Raw genomic sequence first — 21,305 nt, forward strand, 5'->3', positions numbered from 1 at the left:
TTGAAAAAGATCTAAACTTTACCTGGCTGTAAGAATCTAAATTACAGGATATATTTGAAAGGTTATATTACTCTGCTTGGAACAACAAATATTTGAGAAGATCAACCCTTGAGGTGCTAGGGGAAAAGACATACCCAGGTCACACTAGCAGCCTGCTGAGCCCAGCCTTCCTGACAGTACCTGCAAGTAGTTGCTCACTAAACTGCTCATGCTGGAGCTCCGGCTAGGAGGTTTCCACATGTACGCAGAAGAGCCGCTGGCCAGTGTCCTCCTGTGGGGCCACAGAACAAACACACTTGTATTCAGATGAGAAAACAAACTCAGGTATATACATACTCCCCCTCCTCCACGAACCCATGTGCAAATGCACACACAGCACACACACACATGCACAAAGGAAGTGGTGCTGATAGTTACTAGGTGTACTAGCTGATTTTGTGTCAACTTGACACAAGGTAGAGTCACTGGGAGGAAGGAGCCTTGGGTGAGGAAATGCCTCCATGAGATCCAGCTGGGAGGCATTTTCTCAATTAGTGATCAATGGGGAGGTCAGCTTACTGTGGGTGGTGCCATCTCTGGGCTGGTGGTCTTGGTTTCTATAAAAAAGCAGGCTGAGTAAGCCATGTGAAGCAAGCAAGTAAGCCGTGTTCCTCCATGGCCTCTGCATCAGCTCCTGCCTCCTGGTTCCTGTCCTGACTTCCTTCAATAATGAACAGCTATATGGAAGTATAAGCAAATAAACTCTTTTCTCCCCAACTTACTTTTTGATCATGGTGTTTCCTTGCAGCACAGAAATCCTGACTAAGACACTATGCAACCAGGTAGTAGGAGGATATGGTCTGGATATCACTTAAATTTGTCTACCAAAGGGTTCATATGTTGGTCCTTTGAATGGTGGTACAGAGAGATGGTGGGACCTTTAAAAAATGTGGCTAATATAAGCCCTTAGAACAACTGGGGGTGTGCTGTTGGAAGGCACTATGGAACAGTAACCCCTGGCTTACTATTTGGGACATGTGATGTCTTACTTCTGCATAGAACAGTCCTCATCCCCTCTCTGCCTGCTACCTACTCTGAAATGATAGTCAAAGGAATCCGTTGCCAGAGCCTGGGCCATGTTGCTTAGGCCTTCAGCCTCTCAAATTGTGAGCAAAACAAGCCACCCTCCTTTTTTCCCCCTAAAAGGAGGAGTTTCAAGAATCCTTAAAAATTTAAAGCTTTATTTTTATGTGTGAAGGGGTGCGGGTGGAGGCCAGAGAGGGTATCAGGTTCCCCTAAAGCTGAAGTGGCTGTAAGCTGCCTGATGTGGGTTCTGGGATTTGAACTTAGGTCCTCTTGAAAAAGCAAGAAGCACTCTTAACTGCGGAGTCATGCCCCCAGACTAGACATGTCTTTTCTTTATAAAGGTAGTCTGCCTCAGGTTTTTCATTACAGTAACAAATGCTTGAATGCAGGAGTACTCTTTCCTAGATCGAGCAAAAAGAGGAAAACACAACACTTCTTTCCAAAGAGTTCCACAGGCTGTGGCAGGTGCTCCACTGCTGTGGTTTAACATCATGGGCTGTGGCAGGCGCTCCACTGCTGTGGTTTGACATCATGGTGTGGGTGTTAGGAATGGCCCCACAGTTAAGAATGCTTGTTATGCAATCATGAGGACTGTAGTTTGGATCCCAGCACCTATGTGACAAATGAAGTACCCTGGACACTCCAGAAATCCCATCTCTTAAGAGAGGTGAAGACACAAAGATCACTGGGGCTTGCTAGCTTACAGCTTACAGCAGAAAACTTGAGAGGCCCAGCTTCAGGGAGACACCTGCCTCAAAATAATAGATACAGAGGAACAAAGGATAACTGGTGCCCTACTCTGACATCCATGCATTTGCACATACAAACAAACATGCATACACTCACATGTACACACATACAAACATGCATGCACTCACATGTACACACATACAAACATGCATACATTCACATGTACACACATACAAACATGCATGCACTCACATGTACACACATACAAACATGCATGCACTCACATGTACACACATACAAACATGCATGCACTCACATGTACACACATACAAACATGCATACACTCACATGTACACACATACAAACATGCATGCACTCACATGCACACATACAAACATGCGTACATCTACATGTACACACATACAAACATGCATGCACTCACACGTACACACATACAAATATGCATGCACTCACATGGGTACACATACAAACATGCATGCACTCACATGCACACATACAAACATGCGTACATCTACATGTACACACATACAAACATGCATACGCTCACATGCACACACAGGCAAACCAATCAATCTAAACACTGTAGCTTTCTTTCACTCTTCTTCCACCTCCAAAAACAAAACAAACAAAAAGCCTCAGTAAAACATTTTCCAAGTTTTAGTTGTTTTAGGTACCTGTCACAGTCTATTTGTCAATGAGAAAAAAATAGAAAAAGAAAAAACATTCAAACTGGTTTAAAAAATAAAAAGGTATCACTGTGCTGAGAGGGCTAAAGTCACTTCTTTATTACGTATCTACAATGTGGCTGAAGACCTGAATGAGCCTCAGACAGGGCGACTGTATAAGGGACTATATAAGACTATATAAGGGACTATATAAGACCCTTCACTGAACAAAGTTCTGCTGGGTGCTGTGGCTCTGAAGCACAGGGCTGCGTGACAAATCTCCATTCACAGGACACTGTAATCTAATCACACCTTTACCCCACCATAATCGACCTGGAGTTATTGAACTGTCAAACTTATTGGTCTCTTCAACCTAGTAATGACCCTAGTCAAGAGTGTCACACACCCACACGTGTGTGTGAGGAGGGAGGATGGAGATGGAGGAAGGAAACGCGTGGTGCATTATCACTGTGGAAAGGTGGAACCAGCCTAACTCCAAAAGAGGGTGTCACACCTGGTTACGGTTACTCATGTGGTTACATACTCTACATCATGGGTCTGCTGGGCTGTAAATGAGCTTGTGAAATACATGGTCGAACAACTATTCCTGAATGAAAGCTGTCACAGAATATGTGAAGTAATGGGCAGTGTGGCCTCACATAGTGCTATGGCTTGATTCTACCCCACAGCCATAGAGCCACAGGTGTATGCACAAGTAAAACTACAGAATATGAAATGAAAAAGGCAAGTACAAAGTAACAGCTTTCTCACGACTCGCTGTACATAAAATGTTGAAAATGTATACTATATAGAATATATATGATATCATAAAATATTTATGGATACATATACATATAGAGAAAACAAAGCCTTGCGATCGATATGCCTCAAGCTTGTACTGTGTACTTCTGGACAGGAAGGAGGAGAAAGACAGCAGTAAGGTACGTACTTAGATGTATGATATTTTATTTCTTTTTCTTTCTTTCTTTTTTTTTTTTTTTTTTTTGAGACAGAGTTTCTTTGTATAGCCCTTACTGTCCTGGACTTGCTTGGTAGACCAGGCTGGTCTTGAACTCACAGCGATCCTCCTGCCTCTGCCTCCCAAGTGCTGGGATTAAAGATGTGCGCCACCACTGCCTGGCTGATATTTTATTTCTTAAAAGACAAATGTATCAGACTGAAGAAAGAAACCTTATGAGTATCAGCCCAAAAGAAAAAAATCTCCCATTGGACAAATATGGGTTAAGCTCCAAAATAATGACAGAACGTAAGCTACTGAACAACATAACAAGACAACTTCCCCCAAACAAAAACAAGAAAACAAAAACCCACCACTACCCAAAAGCCCATGAGCCAATACTGATATAAATGAATGAATAAATGGGGAAGGCAGAAAGACTACTTACGAGGCTGTATGTAGTTTACTGAGCAGGCAGCATGGCCGGACAGATGGGTGGCAGTCCCCAAAATACCGCACATCTCTTTTCTCAACTTTTTGAAAGAAAGCAATCCCCCACAGTACCTGGCAAACGTGGGCCAGGCGGCATCCAGGTCGTAGCCCCTCGACGCAAGATCAAACTGAACCTCTGTCAGCTCATACAGTTGGCCCACGATGTCAGAGCTCAGCTTTGCCTTCAGAAAGGGGCTTCTCGCGTAGTACCAGTCACTGCAGAGAATACACACTGTATCAACTGAGGAGTGACAAGGGTGAGCAAAGAATGAACCTACTCAAGGCGATCTGTGTGGCTCTCTCTGCTTTACTAGACCCAGTAACATGTCACTAAATCAAAAAACAGGCGAACCATTTTATCTCCCACTGCCAGATCTTGGGTTCTCAAATAAGTTTTCTTCACATCAAAGAAACCGTTGCAATGATCTGGGTGTTTATTATTTATATAATATCTCTTTTCCTTCAAAGAATTTGAGATCCTCAAATCTTAGTGACTTGCCAAGAAAGGGCAACTACAGGAGACAGGGCACTTCATTTTGTGAAGATAACGTCAGCTTTTATTCCTTTCACAGAACTCAACAAGACACACTGGGCTCATTTCTAACTTCTGTCCAGACATCAAATAAAAAGCCAAGGAGCAGATGTCTATCCAGAAATGTTGAATGTACGTTGTTAGTGGTTTACGCATTTCACATGAAGCAATAAGAAGTTAAAAGCACAGTACTGATGAGTTTAAGGGATTACGTGGCTGATATTTGTGGTCTGTGAGCTTGAGCTGTTTAAAGCAGTCTTTACCAAATACCCAGATCAATATACTCTTCAAATCAAGTTCACAAATGTTTTTGTTCTGTTCTGTTTTTTGAGACAGGCTTTCTGTGTAGTTTTGGCTGTCCTAGATTCACTTTGTAGACCAAGCTGTCCTTGAACTCATAGTGATCTGCCTGCCCCTGCCTCCGAGTGCTGGGCTTACAGGCATGTACCACCAAGTCTAGCTGTACAAATGTTTTTTTAACTCACAAGCCTGTCACAGGAATATGAACTATTCTTTTATGTAAATAAAACGCAAACATGACAATATAGAGCTAAGATTTGCTTGCTATTTTAAAAAAGTTCTTTCTTGCATAAACTCGAATTTCTGGAGAGAGGCAGAGCAGACCCAGAAAAGGAATGTTGACAACCCAAGGAGGTTCAGCTGGTAGCTCCAGATCTGCAGCTCCTCACCCAATGCTTCCTGGCCTTCCTCACTCAGGCTTGCCTCTCCTCCTCCCTTCCTGTTTCCTGGTGAGCCTGTAGCACTTAACAGGTACAAAGGCTGACATACGGGCAACCTAGATTCACAGCAGTTGCCCTTCAGTCTCCAAGGAGCCCTGATAGGCTGAGGGGTACTGACTCTGGTAGGAGTTAAGAGCTCTGGCTCTAAGCTCTAAGTCACAGCTGGGCACATGAGAGAACGAGAGAAATGCAGTCTTCCCCTCTTCTATCCTACATGTTCAAAGACGGGTAAAAAGAGAAAAGAATAACGGATGTGAAAGAAACTAGAGGCACCTGCTACTGGCATTCTGGTTTGGCTGACACGATTTCTGTTTCTCAGTGCTATGGGGTTGAGCCCAGCACAGTGTCGCAATTACCTGGTCACTTTAGTGTTCATGAAGCACTGTTGCAAGGTGTCTGCCAGCCTCTGGTGCACCAAAGAATAGCGAATGAAGGCTCTCCCTTTTCCCAGAGATGTTCGAAGCTGAAAACACAGATTATATTGGGAAGAACACCTGCCTCATGGAGGATTAGCAAAGGCCACATACAAGACAGAACATGCTGTTCAACCTACTCTGACACTGGCAGCTCTCATGCCCCTCAAAGGACACAAGGCATCTGGTACTGCCACTCTAGAGTGAAGCCTGAGCTGGCTTATTCCAGGCCTCCAGCGGAGGATATGTTGCAGCACACCCGTGAAGAAAGATACAGCAATATGACTCAAACACTTACATATTCAAGAGTCACTTTTGTTCCTTTTCCATCAGAATCTGATTCAAATAGGAAACTCCTTTATTTAATCTAGAGTAAGAAGTGAAACCTGGAGGCAGCTGAACAGCTTCTCGCACAGAAGCTACAGGAGGAAGGGATGTTAAGATAGGCTGGTGCTAGGTGTAAGGTCCTGGGGGTCTGAGAGAGGGGCCTCAGAGGTTTGGTTGGAATGTGTGGAAGGGAGAATAGAAAGAGTGGAGTTGTGTAAGGGGAGCTTTGCAAAGGTTTTGCCAGATGTACAACAGCCTCCGTTATCACCTATATGGAGATAAAACCACCAACCCCTTATGTATCTGTCCATATTTTTCCAAACTGGGTTGGTTTCTTTTTAGATAAGCCAACTCATTGCATTTGGTCAGTGTGCCATGGATGAGAACAGGGCTTTCCAGGAAGTCTTGTCACCTAGGAGTATACGTCATAAGAAAAGCCCAGGTGTCCATAACTCTACCACGACTGTGATGACAAAAGCATGTAAAGGCATAAAGGGATCCATCTAGGGTTTAGTCACTTGCAACATGGTGCTCCGGGCAGACTCTGCTATGAGGCTGCAATGCAGGGCCTTACACTGACCTACCACAGGTATCTATTGGCACAAGCTCTGAATATGAGTAGAGAAAGCAGGGCCAAGACTCTTTACCCTTTTAATGGTCAAAATGTGGTGAGAGAGGGATGACAGTACTTTGGTCAAGAAAAGGCCTTACTATTCTCTACTGTTAAGATGCCCTAGATTGAGACAGGATATATGCGGCATACCACTAAGGCATCGATGATGCTGTAAACATCCCAGTAGCAGTTAACACCTTCAACTCAGAGCGATTTACCTTCTCAGTGATGACTCAAGGAAATAATATATTACGAAGTGGTTTTAAAAGACATAAAACTTCATGAGCTTTGAAAGCCATAGATATTTCTCCATGTCTGTACTATGCATAGCCACAGTGGCTGAAGTGGAGGTGAGCAGAAGACTGACTCGATATAAAGCACTATGGCATGCTTCCAAATAGTTACCTCAGCAGGTACTTCGAGGACAACCTCAATGCTGTACCCAAATACAAACACTTTATCCTCTGACAGTGAGTGGAGAAAAAGTGCTCAGTGGGAACAACATCTGGGCAGCCAAGAACAGCTAGGCAAGGTGTACACCTACATACTCAAAAACTGTAGTGGAGGAGTTTAGTCAGACCTCTGCCCACAAAGCCACTCTTGTCTGCAAGCTCCCTCCCTGAGCAGGAGGAAGCCATTATTATTCCTCCTACATGACAGCAACACTTCTGACATGGTAACATTTCAGCTCATTAGCTGAAGAGATAGATGATTGTATAAAGGGAGCTAGCTACTTACTGTAAAGTCCTTTGGGAAAAGGAATATTTCCTCTATCCTGCAAATGAAAGTTAACTACATATCCCTTTTTTAAAAAATTGCGTTAGAGCAGGGGCCAGGTTTCACTACTCAGTTCCGAATTTTCTTCGCATCCAATTAGAGCCCATAGACACCATGCTGAAGAGACCACACAGCAGCATAGGGCAGGAGACCTGCAGGGAGCATGAGCTGCTTGTGTTTTAAACCAGGCCATTGCGCCATGAGCCTGGAGCCCAGCTGGCTTCCTCACACTTCAGGGAAACACGGTGCCAAAAGGGCCCACTTTGAGCCTCTAGAAGAGGCTCACTAGAATGCTCACATATGTTAGTGCTCACAGTTAAGAGACATGGCTATCTCCTGCCCAAAAGGCCCTGAGGAAATCTATAAATTCTTCTGACCTATCAAATTCCAGTTATACTGGAAGACCAAAAGGGCACCTGAGTACTAGGGTCACTCAATACCCAGCAGTTCCCATAGATATGAGCTTCACTTCTGGGTTGATTGGCCTGATGACAAAGGAAGAGTTATTGGGGATAGGGATGGGAAAGAGAAGTGAAGGGAATCATCTGAGGTTGAGTCACTCAATACGGTGTCCTGAGCAGACTCTGCCATGGGCTTCAACACAGGCCTTCTAGCTTCTGATGCAAAGCAGTCAAGGCAAATGGATTAAAGGAACTGCCACAGAGGTCTTGGGACAGGATTGCAAATTAGGATCCACAAGGAAGAAAGTGTACACTGTGGTGTGTCTGTGTGTAGTAAGTCAAAGCTGGAGCATTCAGCCCTTTCTCAAAGGGCCCAGCTGATGTATCAAGTCACTTAGCAGCCCTACGTGATAAGAAATATCGTTGAGATTCTACGCTATTCTTCTCACCTCAAATCTAAGTTTCCTGAGGAAACTGCTGGAAAAGTAGCCTAGCAACATTAAAATTATTGGTATTCATTCATTCATTCATTCATTCATTCATTCAGTGTGTGTGTGTGTGTGTGTGTGTGTGTGTGTGTGTGTGTGTGTGTGTTCATTCTAGGCCATGTGTGTGTCATGGCACATGTGGGCGAGGTCTGTTCTCTCTTTCTACCATGAGAGTTCTAGACCTGAAACTTAGGTTATCAGGATTGGTGCCCAATGCTTTTTACCTAATGAGTTGTCATGTAAGCTCCCTGGCCTAGCAATTCCAAAGAAAATGATTTAAAAAAAAAAAAAAAGGAAGTGGTGTTGCACACTTCCAAAGGGTGCCATAAACAGAGACTTCGAGTGTGGACAGCCTAGCTGGGAGTGAAACTTTGGACCAGGTTCATTTCTGCTTAGTCTACACTCAGCTAGTTTCCATGAGCTTGAACCATGTAACAGGTGCCCAGTGTGCCTGGACTAGATTTCTTGGCTTCTTAACCACCCACAGACTTCATGCTATACCCAGCTATTTGTAGAAGAGGTGTCCCCCAAGAAGCTTTAGACATGCCAGGGGAAGACAGGTGGTCCTTCCGTCCGTGGCTTGGCTTACCTCAGAGATGGACCTGACAAACCGTATCCCATCATTTGCTCCCTTCACCTTGGCTAGGCACGCGCAGAAGTAATCCCAGTAATCCTTCTTGCTGCCCAGGAGGCTAGTCTTCTCCTTCTGATCAAACTGGGCAGGGAAAGGAACAGAGACGGAGTCTGAGCTCACTGCTGTTCATGCTCTACTGACATGATAAAACCAGCTTCCTAGGGACAGGTACTGGGGAACTCTTAATGCTCTTATTTTGATTTACTGGCAAATTAGATTATGTTAATCTCAAAACAAGGGAGTTTTATTTTTTAGATTTATTTATTTAATATGTATACCATGCTCTGCCTGCATGTGTGCCTGCCTGTCAGAAGAGGGCATCAGATCTCATTATAGATGGTTATGAGCCACCATGTGGTTGCTGGGAATTGAACTCAGGACCTTTAGAACAACAGCCAGTGCTCTTAACCTCTGAGACATCTCTCCAGGCCGTAATTCACAAACTTTAGATGTGCAGGCTGAGGCTACTAAATACAGCTCAAGGCCATATGACTAGTAGGGTTTAGGATTTAGCTATCCCAAAAGACTTATCTAGCATAAAGCCTGGGTTGTTGTTTAGTGTAACAAGCTGGATAGATGACTGATTAATAAAAAAAAAGGAAGAAAAGGATGGAGAAAGGAAGGCAAGAAGGAGAAAAAGGTAATAAAAGAAAAAAAAAAACAGATCTATCCTCCTTTGGGTTACTAGTTTGGTGGAAAACCTCTAATGTGATAAGGAAATTCAAGTGAAGAGTCTTATGTTAACAGGGTGTTAACAGTGTTGTAACTTAGGGACCGAGGAAATGACATTTTATCCATTACTCAACTCTCTTAGAATACAAGAAAAATCAAATAACTGTCAGTGCTGAGTACTTTCAAATTCAAAACCAAAATGGGCTTAACTGGAAAAGAGAAACAAACAAACAACAAAAACAAACCCTGATGGCCAGCTGGTGTCAGGGGAGCACTTCACGCCCGTCCTTACTCTAGCATTCTCCCACCCTGCGCTCCCCGGTGGGATGTGGTGTAGAGTACAGCAGGCATCTTTTTATACCATTTATCACATTTGCCCCTGGTTATGGGAGCAAGATTCACATACGCTATTATCAAATCCACATTACACAAAACACAAGCAGGCAAACAAAAATAGTATTGCCTTATACAACTGTGGTAAAATGACTGCAGGTCTATTTACTTCCTGTCTATTTCAAAAACATGTACTTCCCAAACCATCATACTCGTCTGGGTCAAACTAACCAGGCACAAAAGTTACACCATGAAAATGTGAAAAGAATGTCTGCTTGACGAAATAGCCAGTGCCATGGTAACCTGCTTGAGGAGCAAGGCCCTGTAATGGACTGTGAATGATTTTCCAGAGTCTGCACTCCTGAAAACTGCCTTCATGCCTGGCTGTGTACATATATTGTGTTTGTGAGAGAAAGACACCACAGACCACGTCAAGTTCTCAAAGGGTGTAAGTAACTACCCTGCAGCTAAGAGCTTTGCTGGAAAGGCATCCTGACCACACGGGAGGACTGAGCTCTCAGGACTGCTTTGACTCTTAGTCTCATGGACAGGGGCTTAGTTGTTCCTTTGTGCTTTCTGAACCACACCCTGGAAACTGATAAAACTCATGCAAATGGGAACAAGAGACAACTGTGACAAACAACACGTGACAGGCGCCACTTACTTGCAGAAGATACTCAAGTTTATAAGAAAACTTGTGCAAGCTGGTGCTGTCATCTGTGACTGGCTCTCCTCCCTCCTTAAATTCATTGCTTAGTTCTGTCACTGCATCTTTAAGACAACAAACAGGAACATGTGACTGGAGAGACACACTTGTCTACTTCACATTTAAACAGCCCTAAAATTGGCATGCATCTTAGATGTGCTGAAAAGTAAGTCTGAGAAATGAGCAGAAATAACACCAGAAAGCGTTAGTGGTTGGTGACAGTCACCTCGGGAACACAAAGGACGTGTCAGTGTTCAGATGATACAACTTCTGTAGGAGAGGCACAGTGCACTCCAGCAGCTCGCTGACTGGGCATGGGTTTGTTTCATTTTGTACATTCATCCCTGTGTGTCCACCACCAAGCTAGCACTATGTGTAGGACTTGCTGGACAGCAAGTCAACAAATGGTTGGTACGTGGATTAATCAACTGCAGCAACACACACACACACACACACACACACACACACTCCAAAACTAAACCAAAACAAAACAAAAAACAGGCCTAGGACAGTGAAGGGCAGGAGAATGGATAAATTCTGTTTTGTTTTGTAATAACAAAACACCAAATGCTGGGTATTCACCAAGCAAAAATATGTAACATTTTAACGGCCCTGAAATCGGGATTCATGTTAGGTATGTTGAAAAATAAGGCAACACTTACTTTACAATAATGAATTAAACAAGAAACACATGTAAAAGCCAAGGCATCAGTTTTGGAGATGCCAAATGGTGGCCTCTGGCACTTAATGGTGTAAAGATCCATTTCATAAGTTGCCCCCTTAGCAATTAAACCATACTTAAAAGACTACTCTGTAAACCAGCACTGAGGTCTTTTCAGGGTGGCCATGACTCAATCGCTTGTCATTAGACTCTAAAAAGTCTCATTTCTCTTCAACAGTGGGAGCCAAGCTTCTAGTACCAACTACAGCACTCAGTACAACCCTGTCAGCACAGGTTAAATACAGGTTTCAGAGCGCCCAGCAAGTACACTTAACAGTAACAATGATAACAATATGTTTCTGTTAACTGGGTGCTCATATTTCATTAATGGAGTATCTGCCTTATTTTAGTAAGTCTGAGATGTTATGTAATATGAATTCTAATTTTAGTGCTGAGACAAGATGGACAAGTTAAACACAACATGGGGTCTAGGGAATAAGACTCTTATTATCACCCCATTTACAGACAAGGGGTACAGGGCTGAGATTTAGCATTAAGATCCTGTTCGCAAACAGCTGAGCTCCAAGACGACATTGGTCCCTTCACCTCTCCAGGGTGCAGTTTGCTCCCTTGTTTGTTGGTTGGGTTTGAGGACAGGATGTAGGTTTTAAGACGACCGAACCAGCTGTGAGATCCTGTGAAGCCAATATGGGTTCATAGGCTTTCTTTGAAAACAAGCCACTGTGATACAGAAAAGGCTACTTTGTGGTGAACTCTCTAAAGGCCAGTGACAAACACAGATTTGTCCAAACTGTCATTTATTTTTCTCTGAATGTCTGTATAAGTTAAAAATAAAACAAAAACCACTAACCATTTTAGCTGAAAGTCTAGTGTGGTCACCAGCTAAGCCTGGTGGTGTGTAATTCTTCCACACTGGTTGTATGATAGTAGGAAAGTAGACACTCCACTGTGCCTAGTTCCTCCCCTGCAAAGTGACAGCAGCAATGGCACGTGCCTCCCGGGACCAAAGAAGAATATTCCTTGGGAAATCATCTAAAATGGTGAAAGTTGGATACTGTAGTCCACAGAAATGTTGTTATTCTGTCAGGGTGTAGTTTTGTCTGCTTCTGCTCCCTTGCCTTTCTCCAGTGGGTTAGGACAACAAACCCAAGTGGCTCCTCAGGAAGCTGAGAGGTCGTAGGCCTAGGGCTAAAATGCAGGGGCAGTGGCCACCAGCGGCTGGGGGCTGGTGTGGATAGAAGCAACAGGAAACCTCCAAGTTTTTCCCCCTAAAAGCCAAGCTCCCCAAAGTCCAGTAAGGGAAGGGGTGGGGTGCATTAGGGTGATCCCATCAAAGGCAACTGGACAGCTTAAAGCACATAGACCAACTGAAGCCAGCTCCAGTTTTCTTAGTGATTTTGTTCGCAAACTAGCTATGCTGCTCTGAGAGGAATGTGAGGTGAGCCCTCCCACTTTGACGGAGGCTGGGTATCTGAGAACCAAATATTTCAATATGATGTCTCCTGAGGGCTCCAATTACTCTGTGTGTGAACAAAGAGGAGAGGGCTGATTTCTGACTACCAACAGCCAGGGCACAGGCCCAAGTTCCTCAAAATCGGCCACTCAACCAGACCTTGTAGATCACGGATGATCCTCTGGAGCTGGGTCTCAGTGCTGTTCGAAGCCATGGTCCTCCTTTCTTGAATGCTTACTCACGTCAGTGCTGTGTGGCTGCCAGTCAGCAATGGTCAGACTTCATGGTGGCACCTGTACAGGGAAAAGGCCACAGTTTAAAGAGTATGGAGGACCTCCACTCTAGGTAAGGACTCAACAGGTCTTTCCTAAAGGAGATGAGGGGACCTTTTTGTGTGAATCTTGTTAGCAGGTACTCTCAGGTTTGCTTCTGACATACTTATGGTCTGACACCATGACTTGATTCATGTTCTGGTTCTTTTTATTTTTTATATCTATTTATTTATTTTTGTCAACTTGATACAGACTAGAGTTATCAAGGAAGGAACCATAAGCAAGAAAATGCTTCTTAAGACTAAGCTGTGGACAAGCTTCTAGGGCATTTTCTTAATTAGTGATTGATGTGGGAAGGCTCAGCCCATTGTGGCTGGTGCTGGTCCTGGGCGGTATAAGAAAGAAGGCTGAGCAAGTCCTGAAGAGCAGGCAGAGCTTTCTTCCACAGCTAATGCTCCAGATCCTGCCTCCAGGTTCCTGTCTGTTTTCCCTCAGTGACAGAGTATGACTGGAGAGTTTTAAAATAAACTCTTCCCTTCCCAAGTTGCTTTTGGTCACAGTCTTTATTGGAGTAATAGAAACACTAACTAAAACAGACTTAAAAAGGAGCAAGACCAACTTAAAAGCATAGCTGGTTCTTTTTGATCTGCCCATCCTGTCTCTTGGGACATAACTGCCTCATATTTCAATCCCTGAAAAGTGTCCAGCAGCTCCTTTACCACCTCCCACAGAGGTCAGGCCTACTTACCTCAGATTCTGACATCTCTAAACTCTGAGGAGCCAGATCTGTTCAGAGCCATTATTTTCTCATATTTCCTTCTAAAGAGCAGTCATAGCCAGGCAATGTTTTGTTTTGTTTTGTTTGGGGGTAGGGGATAGGGGGCAAGAGGCAGGGAATACATACCCTAGGGCTTCTGACAGGAACAGCCTGGCCTGCCTAGTAGAAGGTGACAACTCCATTGTCAGGGTTTTGAGGTTCTTCTATGTTCAGCTAAGCCTGAGGGTAAAAATACTCCCTGACTTGCCACCCAGGGGCCTACACAGCCCTCCCACCAGCCCAGGGACAAGCTACTATTTTAAGCTCAGTCATAGTTTTCTTCAGTTGGAAAGTCTACAGTCGGCTCAATTTGGGCAGCTGTTAATGTCATTTAAGGACACAGTAGTGCTTGAAGACCAACAAAAAGAGATGTGAGCAGCTGTAAGAGTTCAGACCATGCATTTGGACATGAAGGTCTTTAGGAAGCTCTAATCTACCCTCTAGGCACCCTGTGTGAAGGCGCAATGTCTGCTGTATGAACAGTAGCAGCCACATTACTGAGAGCTTGCCCAGGGCCTCTGGTACATATTTTACACAGAGCACTTACTTTTCACAATCTTTTTTTCCTGTTTATAAGGAAAATCTGGCGCTCTGTAACCTAAGGCGGAGAGCCAGTGAGTAGAATTGGCTTGATTACTGTTCTGTGTGGTTTCAAACCTGGGGTTTTCCCAGTAAATCCTGCAGAGCCCTAAGGCAGCACAGCATCACTACAGAACATGATTTAGCCCTTCTACTGGCTCCTCGGAACTATCTCAGCGGCTCACTACAACATGTCACTCTTTGTCTGTCTAACAGCTCTCACTCGTTCATTGCTATAGGTTGCTCCTGGTTTCAGGAGGTGGCACAAGGAAGCCCTGGTAAGAAAATGGCCCTAAGGCATAAGCAACTCCAGATATTTATAAGCATTCCACTGACTGATCAGGTCAGCATAGGCTTGTCACTGAACAGGTGCCTCGGGTCTATTTTTAACTCACAAGGCAGCACAGTTGTGAGTCAGTGGAAACAGGGCTTCTCAGGCCCAGGAAGAAAGCGCCAGGCACTCAGACCGCAGTCCTAGTAAGCACTGCCTATAAAGGCCCAACAAGTGCTGGTACTACTCATCGAAGACAATAGACTAGGGACAGGAGTGGTTTCTGAGAAGCCCACGGTTGCAGGACCTTTGATTCCATAATCCCTCAGACTGTGAACTGCAGAAACCTGTCTTTTGTTTAGCATGGTTGGGCCCTAACACACACCTTTAACCCAAAAGCTTCTGCACACAGGATTTAATGAAGTTAACCCTAGGTCAAGAGGCAGAGCAAGAAGCCAGCTGACAAGGCTTAAAGAGTAGCACCGGCTTTGAGTTGAGGGGTGTTTAAGACAGCGTGTAGAAGGAGCTCTTGGGCTCTTAGCTCTTCCGCTCCTCAGCTCCTTGGCCTCTGGCTTTTGAGCTAGCAAGCTTTTGTGTTGTGTTTTTTGGCCTTTTCCTCCTGGGCTGTAAGCTGAGGCCTTCTCCATTGGGATGTGAGCTGAGCAGGAAGGTCAGCTGGTGCTTTCTCTGCCTCTCTGAGCTAGCAGGTTTTCACCCCAGCATCCGGCTCCTGAGTCTTTATTGGTAAAACAGAATGATTGGGATTTTCATTTAAAACAACAGCCTACTTCTTCAGACAAAGCCCAGACAGTTTGTCTTAGTTTGCTTTCTATCACTTTGCTCTCTATCACTGTGATAAAACACCAAGACCAAAGCAACTTGAAGAAGAAGAGGTTTATTTCAGTTTACAGTTGTAATCTATCATAAAAGGAAGTCAGGGCAGGAACCTGGGATGGAAACCCGCAGGCAGGAACTAAAGGAGATCACAGAGGCACACTGCTTACTGACTGCTTAGCCTGCCATTTTATTCAACCCAGGACCCAGAGGCAGCGCTGCCAGCAATGGGCTGGGCTCTTCCCTTATCATTCACTAAGAAAATATCCCTATAACATGCCCTGAGCCAATAAGACCAATTTTCTCTACAGAGCTTCCCTCTACCCAGATAACCCTATATAAACAGCTAGGCTATATAGGAAGACTCCCTCTCCATACCAAAAACCAAAGGGCTGGGGATGTAGCCCTACTGGTAGTGCCTGCCTAGGATGCTCAAAGCCATGGGTTCAAGCCCCAGCACTGAAAAAACAAAAGCCACAAACAACAGAAAACAAACAAACAAACATAAACCCAATAGTAATAAATAAAATTCACCTAACTGTAAATTGTATCTCCTCTCAAAGCAGTAGTGTGGTAAGTTGTTAAAGGTGATGGGAGATCACAAAAGAACAAGTCATTTCTATATGCTAGAAGGAGAGAGTGACAGAGTCTCTGTGTCGACTTGCCAGGATGTCCCTGGAGAGGCAGGTGAGGCCAGGTGGAGGCAGAGTGAAGATGGCGGCGACAGCTTCCCGGCATTACTCATTCCTCCGTTGCCAATTCAGGGCATGTGGCTCCCAGATGTAACCACACAGGAGGATGACTGCACGCTCACACTATGAAGCCCATGGCTGCATGCCCAGGCAACGTAAGGGCCACAACGAGGATGCAGTGCGTGTCTCTGGGTGAAGGAAGCTTGGGAAGGAGGTGAGACCAACCCACTGTGACTGACACCCAGCTGGGGATGTGGGTGTGAGGGGTGCACTGTACAACCCACTGGGATGTGGGGGTGTGGGGTGCACTGTACAACCCACTCATTGAGTTTCCTGGATTCTAGCTCTCTGGAGTCTGGCCTTCAGGAAAAGCTGGATGCCAATCAAACCAAGGTCTTGGCACAAGGAGGTGGAAACAGACAAAAATGATTTCCTTTAAGACTGAGCTGGGTGTGGTGGTGCACACCTTTAGTCTTGGCATTCAAGAGGCAGAAACAGGCATATCTCTGTGAGTTAGAGTCCAGCCTGGTCTCCCTGGCAAGTTCTGGGCTAGCCAGGGCTACATAGTGAGGCCCTGTTTTAAACAAACAAAAAACAAAACAAAACTTTGTGGTGCTTGAGAGCTGCTGCCCTTTGTCCATGGTACTCACGGCGAGAACTGACTTAGCTTGTACTTAGCGAGAACTGACTTAGCTTGTACTTGGCTCACAGGCTAATTTTCCAGGGTCTAAAACACTGGTTCTCAACCTCCCTAGTGCTGCAACCCTTTAATACAGTTCTTCATGCTGTGGTCGCCCCCCAACCATAAACTGATTTCATTCTTACTTCATAACTGTAATTTTGCTACTGTTATGAACTATCTGTCTGTCTGTCTGTCTATCTAATATACAAGATATCTGATATGCACCCCCTGTTGTGGTGGTGACCCACAGGTTGAGAACCACTGGCCTATGTGCTTATAAAGAACAAGACAAAAACAAAACAAAATAACAACAAACCAGGCTACCCTCTGGGCAATCCTAACCTAACAGGAAGAACATCAGAGCTCCCTGGGGAGAGTAGCGTTATCTGAAGGATACTGTTTCCATGGACTCTGGAGTACTGTAACCTTGATCTGGGCTTTATTAACAAGGAAAGACAGAGGAGGGGGCACTTTAAATCTCCACACCATGGTCAACTTCCTCTTCTATACAACTTCTAGAATGATAAAGTCTCCCCTGCCATCTACAACTCCTGAGCAGACTACTCCCCTAATTCAGAAAATACTAGAGCTTCTATACATGTAGCTGTAGTCTTTCTTGCCAACAACTCAATGTTATGTTTAAGTCTATCCCAATGCCTTAAGCCATCTAACTTCTTGGCCAAGAAGAAAAGAAACACGTTGACTTAAAAAATTATTATTTTTACCTAGGACTAAGTACTGAGTACCTAGTCAGAGCCAAGGCATTCTTTTAGAGGTGAAAGATGTTCTCTGATATCCAAATTAACTCTACACCTGTCCAGATGCCCTACATGCTAAACACAACATATACAGTATCTTAGTGCCAAACTAAGAAACAAAGACACTCGCCTGAAGCTTACTTACACCGTGGTTCAGATGACTAGTATTCACAATGTCACCTACAAATTGGCTCAAGCACGAACAACAACACAGTGTCTGAACAGCCACACCAGGAATGATCCTGAGGAAGACCGCTGGGGTGTGGAAGTCCACCTCACTGTGCTTTCCTAAGACAACTAAAAACTGACCCAGAGAGAACAGGGTCTAGTGGATTCCTCCCCAGTGCCAAAGAAAGCCAAACAATGGCAAATTCCACCTTCATCAAAAGAAATACATGATGTCAAAACTCAGAAGGCCTTTCTGCAAGACTAAATAGCCTTGATCTAGTTCAACATACCCAGCACTGTATTAAATACCTCATTACAAACAACAGAGATGACGGCCTTTGACTGGTATTTGTGGTTTTGAAGACCAGGAGGCCCTATTAGCTTGAATGTGAAAAATGTTAGTGAGCAGGCAGGCTACCCTCACCAGAATCTCACTAAGTGACTATGGTACTTTATAGGGGGTTCCAGAGCCCAACGCAGTGGCAGGCATTTCAGCAAATATTAGCAAAGGCTCATTAGGTGATCCAACTCCTTGGACCTATAATTAAAGTATTTCCCAGCTGCATGCCCAGGTCATCTTTTCTGAACCCTCTCTCTTGCAATCGCCTTTTAAACAGAATGAGGGTGTATGATACAGTCACTGTGTCTTGAACCTTCTCTTGCCCACGTCCCTGTCACCAATTATAAGAGACTTCTTAGTCATTTCCCTAGAGCACTAACAAAACCGGCCACAATTTGGCAAAGAGGAGTATAGGAGAGAGCTTGGAGGGAGGAAAAAAATGTTGTAATTATATTATAAACCCCCAAATTTTTTACAAAATGGAAAAAAGTTCTATTTTTTGTTTTGTACTATAGAGGAATGTTAATTCAGAACAAGGCTGTTCTGGCAAGAGATCACATCCAAAGACCTAGGTCTATGTGATCTGCCTGGAATACAAATACGCCTTTAATCCAAGAGACAGAGGCAAACAGATGTGAGTTCAAGGCCAGCCTGGTATGGAGAAGTACCAGGTAAAGAAGAGCTTAGGTGCAGGTGTGGTGGAACACGCCTTCAATCCCAAACAATGAAGGTAAAGTTAGCTTATAGAAGGAAGCATCCACGTTTGAAAGTGATGTGTAATTGAGTGGCAGAAAAGGTGACGAATCAGAGAAGATTTGACAGAATGGGATACCCGCAACTCTCACAAAAAGAGAGGAAAGGGAAGCTACTTAATGAAGCAACGCAGAGAAAGAGGAGGCAGTTTTTAACAGGACAGTAATAGAGAGATGGGTTGCCGAGAGAGAACTCAGGTGAAGACAAAATAGGACAGAAGATTAGAGCAGATTGCTGAGTTAGTTTGAGGCCAAGCACAGCAATTCTGGGCCAAGAGAGAACCCAGATTGAGTAATTCAGCTTGGAGAGGTGTTTGAGCCAGAAGAGCTGAGTTGAACCAGTCATCCCAGAGCTCAGAAAGAAGAACGGGTGAGATTATTAGGCAGTAAGTCCCAGAGGCTGAAAACATCCTAGGCCTACCTTAGGTTGTATGGAGGCTAAAAGCTTCCAGGACTAGGCCTAGGTTAGCATAAAGAGGCAGTAAGCCTCCCAGACAACAACTGAGCCAGGAGAATAAAAGTTACTTCTACATGGTACAAATTATGTGCATTTAAAAACAAACGCGTAAATGTGGAGATTATATTGTCCTTGCTGTGAGACTCTCACAGAAGTACTATGCAGAGTGAGTGGGGAAACAATGCAGGGATGGGCTGTGGAACCTCCTCTACCCTAGCCTGGATAAGACAGCCAGTGTTCTGAGTGCTCAGGGGATTTCTATTAGCACCTGTGGTTCACATCTTAGCCTGGGACATAAGGTCCCATTTTCTGGAGTGGCAGGACTGTCCACTAATCTCTTTTTAGCTGTGTTGGCCTGGATTATCCTGAGAAGCCAAGGCTCTGGCTCCAGGTTTCAGTGTTCTGTGCCCTTTATCAAGACTGAGCTCCGCCTCCTGATCCCCAAACCTTCCCCCAACCAAGTCCACTACTCTTTCTGGCCTTATTTGGGACAGAAATAAATGTGTACCACAGTTTGTTCTCGAAGGAAGTCTTCCTTAGAAATCTTCACTTGACCCAGAATAATAACCAGTCCACCCACCATGCGCCACCCCGCCTTAGCCCACCCTCTTATTAGGGGCAGTGTTTTGCCTACTAACTGGTCTTAGGGTGAAGCCTTAATCTCCATATCTAAGAACATGATTGTATTTGAAGAGGGAGTCTTTAGTGGAAAGACATCTGAGATTAAGTGAAGTTTTGATGGTAGGTCCTGGTCCAATCTGATTTGTGTTTCTGTAAAGGGAACTACAAACACACGAAACACTACAGATATGTGAATTAGTGAGAAAGTGGCCCTGTGCAAATGAAAAGAGGCCTCAGGACCTGCCAAGCCTTTATTTAGGACTTCAGAGCTGTGGGAAAATAAAGTTTCTGTTGCTTAAGCCTAATTTGTGGCATTTTGTTGTGGTGGCCTAACGGGCAACATATTTCCCCAAAGCCAGCTTCCATTCCCAGATGTGTGGATCTGACAATCAAGTAGGCAAACTGGGGTGAGGTGGTCTCTGGAGTCTGGGTTCTGGTGTGCCCCTGGGGAGGAGCATGATAGGAAAATAAAGTCGAGACCCAGGGTTGTTAGAGGAGGGTCTTGTGGACTGTGTGTTCAGATGCTGATTTCTGTGCCCCAGATCTGGTAACAGTGAGTACTGAAGAATCTCCTTTAGCAATGTTGTGTAGAGAATGCTCCCCATTTATTTCTAATTAGCTGTTAAGAAGTTGAACAGCCAATGCCTGGGCAGAGGAGAGAGGAAAGCCGGACTGCTGATCCCAGCCAGGGGTCTCAGGAAGGGATAGGATTTGTCCATGAGGCAAGGAGTGAACCAAGGCAAAACTGAGGATGGCCAGGAGCCAGGTTAGCACAGATGGATGTCTGCTCAGTCACTGTGCTTAAGGCTTGTTGAATAAATCTAATAGGTCTCTGTCTCATTATTTGGGAGCTAGCTGGGTTAGAAGAAGCTAACAGCTTTAAATTCCCTACTGCACAGGGTAGCTGAAGCTTGGCCAGGAGGCAATGGGCACTTTCCCTCATCGGGGGTAAGTGAGTTCTGTCAATGCAACCCTGGTCAGCCTTTCAGACTGCGCCTGTGAATTTTATTATTCAACAAATAGTGTGACGAGAGGCACGGCACGGTGGAATGAGATTCAATGTACATTTAATTTAGCTCACTTCAAGTTATCTGAACACATTCTATCTTGTTTTTCGGGTACAGTGGAGGGGAGGGGAGCCTTTATCTTCCTTCACATACAGATTAAGAATTGTGGTTGGAGAACAGAGGAAGGGAGCGAACAGCTCTTCCCAGCAGCTAGCTTCGGCTAAGAAACTATCTTTTCCATGTTCTTGACAAAGTCTTTGGTTGTCCTGGAAAAAAACCATCCCGGGCTACAGCTTCAGTTTCAGCAAATTCCTTACAGCTTCCTTCCTTCCTTTCTTCCTTTCTCTTTCTCTCTCTCTCTTTCTTTATTCCCCCCCCCTCCCTTCGGTTTTT

The 21,305-nt window shown here is 44.6% G+C and overlaps 1 protein-coding gene across 3 annotated transcripts in view; it reads right to left on the reverse strand.

Moving 5' to 3' along the window:
• Nucleotides 1-21,305, reverse strand: part of Fyco1 (FYVE and coiled-coil domain autophagy adaptor 1) — a 76,156-nt gene that overhangs the window by 52,031 nt on the left and 2,820 nt on the right. For 2 of the 3 annotated variants that reach the window (XM_051140286.1, XM_051140287.1), the window contains exons 2-7: nucleotides 12,822-12,955; nucleotides 10,486-10,592; nucleotides 8,772-8,897; nucleotides 5,520-5,626; nucleotides 3,964-4,107; nucleotides 181-271 (exon numbers count right to left, since the gene is read on the reverse strand). In XM_051140286.1, the coding sequence (XP_050996243.1) occupies nucleotides 181-271; nucleotides 3,964-4,107; nucleotides 5,520-5,626; nucleotides 8,772-8,897; nucleotides 10,486-10,592; nucleotides 12,822-12,876 (630 nt within the window). In that variant the 5' untranslated portion in view covers nucleotides 12,877-12,955. Of the gene's footprint in view, nucleotides 1-180; nucleotides 272-3,963; nucleotides 4,108-5,519; nucleotides 5,627-8,771; nucleotides 8,898-10,485; nucleotides 10,593-12,821; nucleotides 12,956-13,838; nucleotides 13,936-21,305 lie in introns of those variants that run through there. The other variant, XM_051140285.1, reaches the window with a different exon arrangement.

This window comes from Acomys russatus, chromosome 32, assembly GCF_903995435.1.
Source record: "Acomys russatus chromosome 32, mAcoRus1.1, whole genome shotgun sequence".
Taxonomy (NCBI): Eukaryota; Metazoa; Chordata; class Mammalia; order Rodentia; family Muridae; genus Acomys; species Acomys russatus.